Source organism: Austrofundulus limnaeus, unplaced genomic scaffold (assembly GCF_001266775.1).
Source record: "Austrofundulus limnaeus strain Quisiro unplaced genomic scaffold, Austrofundulus_limnaeus-1.0 Scaffold77, whole genome shotgun sequence".
Classification (NCBI taxonomy): Eukaryota; Metazoa; Chordata; class Actinopteri; order Cyprinodontiformes; family Rivulidae; genus Austrofundulus; species Austrofundulus limnaeus.
Genome location: NW_013952479.1, coordinates 1,399,371 through 1,407,013, shown reverse-complemented (window position 1 = coordinate 1,407,013; position 7,643 = coordinate 1,399,371). Strand labels below are relative to the sequence as shown.

At 36.9% G+C, this 7,643-nt stretch overlaps 1 protein-coding gene across 2 annotated transcripts in view; it reads right to left on the bottom strand.

The window, feature by feature from the left end:
- Positions 1-5,643: 5,643 nt before the first annotated feature.
- The window catches only part of srrm4 (serine/arginine repetitive matrix 4), an 82,582-nt gene continuing 80,582 nt past the window's right edge, over positions 5,644-7,643 (bottom strand). For both annotated transcript variants that reach the window (XM_014011155.1, XM_014011156.1), the window contains one exon: positions 5,644-7,101. In XM_014011155.1, the coding sequence (XP_013866609.1) occupies positions 6,867-7,101 (235 nt within the window). In that variant the 3' untranslated portion in view covers positions 5,644-6,866. The remainder of the gene's footprint in view (positions 7,102-7,643) is intronic.

The window sequence follows — 7,643 nt, the reverse complement described above, 5'->3', positions numbered from 1 at the left end:
CGGTTGTGGTTTTTATACCGGGGCTGAGACCTCCCAGCTGTGGGGTGGGTGGGGGTCTGTCAGTGACTGGAAAGTGCTGGCAGGACCTGGAGAGCAGTCACGCTGCAAAAAATTCCAGTTCCAGAGTTAAAACTACACATCTAAAGACTCAATTTTCTAAATAATAATAATTAGTTTCCCAAACCAAATCAAACCCAGAACGTTTTTAATTGGAAAAACGATTTAAACAACTTTAAACAAAGTTTTAAAGACTCACCAGTGAGCTTATTATTATTATTTTTTACAGCGGAGGCTCAACAGCTGACTGAGGACCAGCCTACTTTTTACCAAACTAAGTTGCACAGAGCTCCCCCCATTTGATGAGTCAGAATTTTTTTATAGAAAATAACTCAGAGCTGCTGGTTCAACTCACTGATGTCACAACACCAGTAAAACAGATGTTTGTTTACTGTCTGAACCTTCAGTCATGCTCATATATTCATCAGACTTTTGTTAGACACTGAATTTATAACACTGAGTTTTTATTTTTGCAGTGGTGAATTTTTTAAAACTTCAAATTCACCAAAAAAAATCAAATGCCTGAAATTTGCCTGCAAATGTGTCAACCTCTCAAGCCAAAGCAATCAGCACCAGAGTCGAACAGCTTTTAGCCAAATTAATTTTATGTTAAAATGTCTTGCCATAACCTTCTCCTTATTCTGTGTGGCGCCAAGTGTAAATGTAATGTTAAATTATTTCACCAGTGTTGGGCAGCGCTAATCCAAAAATTAGCCCCACCACTAAAAGCGCTTGTAAAAATATTTAGGTACGCAACTTCAAAAACGCTCATGTCATAGAAAAATTAGCGAAAGACAATTTTAAAGCACAAGTTCAATTTAACACTTAATAGCTGACAATTCATGTACAATGTGTACAATACTGCCAACTGGCAGCGTGTGAACGCTTTTACAGCTTAATCCCACAACCCCCCATTGCTGGGGAACTGATTTCCTGTAAAAGAACTATGGTGTGAAAAGTAAAACTTTGTTGAGGATTGCTAGTTCGGCTGCTTCTTTGTCTTTTTCTTTTGTTTGTTGTAGATTTTTCATTAAAAGCATCAATAAAGTAATTTTAAAACTGTTTATTGGAAAACTGAAGCGATGCATTCTGGGTACAGGGAAATGAAAGCACGGGGAACAGGAAACTTCCCTTCCCTTCAAAATAAGAGCTTGAATTTTAAAGTTTTTCGTGTTTCCATTGGATTTCAAAGTTTCCCAGTTCACCTGAAACTCATCAGACTGAAGAAATCTTTTGGAGGAGAGACGAAAAGTTTCACTAAAGAAGAACCCATCAGAGGATCTACTTGTTTTTTCTTTTTGATTTTTTATACCTGGATTAGGATGTTTTCCATGTAGTTGCTCCAGTTGACCACTAGATGTCAGTCTTCACCAGCATTAAATCATTTCTGAGTCTCTAACACCATTGGCCGATTGCTTTTGAGCTCCCACGTTTAAAATTTATTTTAAAAAAGGAGCTCCGATTGTAAAGTAAAATAAATCAATACATAAATTTTTTTAGTATGGATTACAAACATTTACTGTTTTTGCTATTGCCTTCCTGCTACGTAAGCAGACACAAAGCATTGTGGGAAATCAGAACCGTGGCTGAATGCAACAGTCAGCAAGGATGTACACCTTCACAATGTGTTTTTATCTGGGAGGGATGCTGGTGGATAGATCACGTGAGTTGTGATTCATTCACAGCCATACCTTCTGCTGTTCAAGATAATGATGACTGGTAGATAATTAGTTATTAGCGGTACTGCATTTTAAATTTAGAAAGTGCAACTCCGCTTATGAATTATAAAAAATTAGTAAGTGCGCTAAAGCGCAAATGAAATATTTAGGTTCGCAATTAGCAGATTTGCGCTTTAGCGGGCTTGTGCCCACCACTGAATTTCACCAACACAATTTTATTATTTATAATCAATGAATTTTATATCAAATATCATCGACAGCAGTATTAGCAGTGGCCATTGTTGTTTGTCGCAGGATGATGACATCATCCTCATAGGTCATTACTAACTTCTGCTAACGCTTCTAACAATGCTAAAGACAATATTTAGAACTTAAATTTGAAATGTGTTCATAAAAACAATATGGGTGGTACCTGTGGTCCAGCAGTTTGATGTCTTGTGAAGCGCAGTTGCTAATGTCTCAGGATGATGACATCATAACATGAGCCGAGCGCCAACGGCAAAGGCTGCGTTCCATTCCAAAATGCCTAAATGTGAACTTCAACATTTAACATCAACATTTGAGGTTTAACTTTTACATTTAGATTTAGAATTTAATTTGAAATATACTGTATGTTAACATTTAAATTTAACATTTAGTAAAAAATTAGCTAAATGCAAGAACAATGAGCCGAATAATGTTAGTGGAAAATATTTAACACTCGGAAACTGAGCTAAATTATAAAAAAACATGTTAGTAAAGTTTTTTTAGCATTTCATTTTACACTTGGCGTCCCGTATTATTCATCCACTTGTAAGAATATTCGTGTTCAAAGACTGAAGTCAGTAGAAAACCACCAATGTTAAATATGATTGTTAGACGAGATAAAACCATACAAAACCAGAATTCTGGGAGTGAGGATTTAATGCCATTCGGATCTGACAGGAAACCACACACTGCTGAAAAACCAGGAAGTTGATCCATTTATAGAGTCTTCAATGCCCGCGTTCGCCCCCTACTGACCTACGGCTGAATCACAGGCATTCATACACAGTTCTTCCCTGATGTTTCCATAACGGATAAATATGTGTTGTTATAGATATTTCGGACATGTAATCTATATCAATCAACACATTATAGATTAACCATTATAAAAAGGAAAACCTAAAAATATAGTGTTGTGCTTTTAACATCAGTACTAATCTGTGAAAACTATAAATTTCTTCACACTAACCAGAGTGGTGTGTTCAAACGAGTGTAATTTGATTGGCTAAAAGCTGCTCGACTCCATCTAGTGCTGATTGCTTTGGCTTGAGACACCAGAAGGTCAACATATTTGCAGGCAAACTTATGCAGGTGAATTCTACATGAAAAAAAGTCACTTAATTTTGCAAAGGATTAAGATTTAATGTTAAAAATTCAATATCTTAAAAACAGATTCTAACTTGTTCAACTCTTCCAAGGGTTGTAGTGACAGAAAAGCCAACGTGATTAGCTGCAACGTTTTCAAATGAAATGGTCCAGTACAACTTATTCTGCAAACACATAACAGGAAGCAAAGATTTTATCGTGCGTGCACGGTTCAGTTTACAGGTGACACTTTATTACAACGTGGTTCACACTTACACACATGCAGTATGAAAAATATATGCTTTTGCATTATGCTTGTTCATACTGAAAACAGGAGTAGAAATGCATAATTTAACAATGAAACACTGCAACACTATTGCTCTGAGACTCCATTATTTGTATTAAAAAATAAATAAATACCCCAAAAATAAAAAGACATTAAACTCTTCATTGGTTTGTATCCTTACTATTCACCTTCAGTGACATTCTGTACATGAAATAATCACATTTTATATCATTTATACAATGCTGATGCCTATTTACAACACACTAATTACACGTTCAAAATCCTGTTTGCACAGAAACTAAAAGAACAATTAAAAGTGAGGGTCACTGCCCCGGGGGGTCATTGTTTATCAACATGATTGCACAGATTTTGCCCCCCCCACCCCAGAAAACAAACACTTTTACACCAGTTTGTATTACGGATGACTTTTTGTGCCGAGTTCTTTCCTCTTCCAGCGCCATATTTCCTTCATTTGTCCAATTGAGTTGACATTTAGGGAAATAAGCTGAGAGTGTTGAGTGCATAGAGAGAGCAGTCTGTCAGGCCCGGAGCAGCAACACAAACAGGGTGAAGGATCTGAAATCATTAGGAAATATGACTCTTAATTACCAGCAAAGGCTGTTCTGGAGCTGAAGCACCCCTCGAAATTACCTTTGAAGGAACAGTGTGACATTTTGGAGGTGGGGTAAGAAGTTTATTTTTTCTGAGCTGGTCTGCTGCTTAAAGATGATGATGTCATCAGCAGCTGCATGGGCTGCAGGAAGCAGTATGAAGGTAACAGAGTTCGCCTACAGAGCCAGGAAACTTAGCAGGTAACAATTAAGAAGATGCAATAATTTCAGGTAAATAATAATTTTAAAGGTATTACAAGTGGTAGCAATGTTCATTTTGTTAGGAGAACTGGATTAGATGTATCCTTTTATCAACAGGGGGCTTCCAATAGCTCAGTGGTTACTGCTCCATCTTATCTTGAGGCTGCAGGTTCAAACCAACGACGGAGTATTAAAGCCACACAATTTTATTTTTTTTTATTTATGAGAGTAAAGTCATAATATGATGAGATTAAAGTCATATTATGAGAAAAAATTCATAATTCTACATGATGTCCATTTTCAGTTCCTGATTTTTTATTCATTTCCTCCTCATTTTCCTCACACGTTCTGTGGACAGCCCTGTCTGTGTTTATAAAGTAGACTGCAGTGACTTTTGGGTCACTGTTAGTGTAATATGCTTTCATCCAAATTAAACAACTAATTCTGTCAATGCAGCCATTAACTACAACACAGCATCAGTTTTATCGTGGTCATTTGCTAATGCTAATGTGCAAAAAGATGAAGTATTTATTGATACTAAAGAACAACTTCACATGACCCTCAACATTCCTCATTTTAATGCAGTGGTAAGTCTGCTTTTTTGTGTAAAGGTTCTTGTAATATTTTGACTTTATTCCCATAATATTATGACTTTATTTTCATAACAACTTTTTTCTCGAACTTTTACGACTTTATTCTCATAATTTACAAATTTATTCTCATAATTTACAAATTTATTCTCATACGACTTTATTCTCGTAATATTATGACTATTTTCATAACGTAACGACTTTTTTCTTGAACTATTACGACTTTATTCTCATAATTTACAATTTTATTCTCATAATTTACAACTTTATTCTCATATGTCTTTATTCTTGTAGTATTACAAATTTATTCTTATAATATTACGACTTTATTCTCATAATAAAAAAATAAAAATCTCTTGTGTGGCCATAATACTAAGTCATACTAACTCAGGTTGCATCAGGCATAAAAAAATAGCCAATTCTCTTATGGGTTCAGCTGCTGCAGAATGCTTAATTTCTTCCTCGAGCTCTATAAAAGGAAATATCTAGAAAACAACAAGAAGCTCTGTTCAAGTCATCGTCTAAAAATGAAAAGTAACCCTTCCAAGACACGGATCTACTTAACCTGACAGGCCGTGCTCGGAGAGCATTTTACTCCTTTTCATTGTTCAGCATCTATCAGATACCCCTCCCCCCACTCCTGACCTTTAGAAGGTAAAAAAAAAAACAGAAGAAGACAGAGGTGTTTGAACAAGTGTCTGTGAATGACAGGCTGCATGAGAAAACAAATAAATCAATACAACTAAATGAAATATTTCTTTCTTTGTACAAAAGTTCAAACAGTAAAAGTTTGTTTTTCTGAACATGCATTTTCATAAAAACTATAAACTGACAGAACAGCAGAGAAACCGAGAAGAAACATATGCCAATAAATAAATGTTATGTTTTGCTTTTTTTTTAGTTTTTCTTATGGTTGCTCCGTTCTGCAGGGGCGAGTGAACTCACGGATATTCTTCCTGAAGCAACGAAGCTGCAGTGTCAGGATTCCTTATGTGCATGAATAAAAAAATTAAATAATATTAAATAAATACATACAGAATAAGTCATAAACATGTCCACCAATGCACATTAATAAAATAAAATAAATAAATAAATAAATAAATACGTAAAAATAATTTAAGTAAGTTATTTTAGAATAATTTCCAGCATTTTGATGCCAAAACTGTTACAACTTCATCATGAAAACTAAACGTAAACTCACTAAATAATTTAGGTTCTGAGCAGTTTAGTCAATCTTTATTTCCTAAAATAGACCTATCAAACACACAACTCGCTGCACGTTAAGACAAACGCCTCCTCCACCAGGAAAAAAAAAAAACGCTTGATTTGATCGTCCCCTGTTGTATTTTAGACACAAAACTGTTGTTTTTTTTTCTTCACTTGATCAGAGGAAACAGTAATTTGACATTTAAGCTGACGGGAAGTTTCCTCGCCGTCGGGCCGCCTACGCCGAGGGAGCGTGTTTGTTCTCCACCTTGTGAAGTGCTGAGATCAGAGCTGAAGGCCTGAACTCTGGCTGCTGATAGCGATCCCTGTGACGCCGTCTATAAACACGGGGATCAAACGGCCTAAATGTTGCTCAAGTACTTCAGACTGGGTCGTACAGGACAGTGAATTCGCATTTGGTGAAAACACGCTGAACGCTTGGAGTGAAAACTGAATTGAAGTTGAGTAATTTCAATCGTCTTGGATCGCCCATTTGGCCACATTAAACATTAACAGGGATAAATTAAAGGAAATGGGGCATTTGGGATGAATATTGAGAAGGATGCTAGTTGAAGAAACACAGAAATGATGTATTTTTTTTTAAAGAGACAAACAGCCTCAGCTTGTTGTGAGCACTGATGCAAGAGGATTCAGCACAAGGACAAACAAACTAAATGACATTCGGTCTTCTGCTGTCTGCGTGGGCTCAAGGAACAGAAGTGTCTCCATGAAAGATGTGCTCGAGCCACCGCCGGGATGTTTCCACTCAGGCAGCAAAGTGGATCCTAAAGATGCTCACGGTGAGCTGCTCTGACAGCTGCCGTCCACGCTCTCATCTGAAGACACCCCCCCTCCTCACCCACCCAAAAAAAAAAAAGTCCATATCGGTCCTCTTTTCCGAGAGACGTCATTGTCTGGCTTTCCTTCGTTTCCTCGGGGAGCTGCGGCTCCTGCTGCGACTGCAGGACCCAAAGATGGAGTTCCACGATGAGCTGCGGCTGTAGCTCCTGTAGGAAGAGTAGCTGCGGCTGCGGCTGCGGCTGCGGCTGCGCGTGAAGAGGCTGCTCCAGGATGACACGCTGGTGGAACGACTGCTGGAGGAAGGGCTGGGTCGGAAGTAAGGGATGGGTCTCTTTCTGGCACTGTAAACATTTAAAGAACAGAAGGAAAAGTAAACAAACAGAGCTATTTAACTAAATTGCTCTGGGGGCCACAGTTACTGCAGGTCAACAGCTGAGGGGCCGAACATTCAGTTATTAAAGTCATTATGTAAATAACCCAAGTATTACAAAGATCTGTTACCTTTGAATTAGTTTATTTTCTGTATTTTTTCATGAATACAACAAACTGAACCGTATGAAAGTAATGATAATTAAACATTATCAAAAACAAAAGAACACATTATGCCTCCTATTTAACACAAATATTATTTTGACTTCTGTGTCTTGCCAAATTTTTAAACCAATATTATTTCCACTTTCATAGTTTTATCTTCAACTGTAATTTTAACTGTCTTGAGTGTTCAAAGAAATGATTTTACCAGCTTGTAGCCAAGATTCTGAGAAGTTCTAAGTGATTGATTTGATTTATTTATTCATTTAAGAGGAAAAGATTACTAAAACTCAAGCCTGACTCAGCATAATTGCTGTTTTACAGCAGGTTCCTGTTCTGCAGCACATAAAAC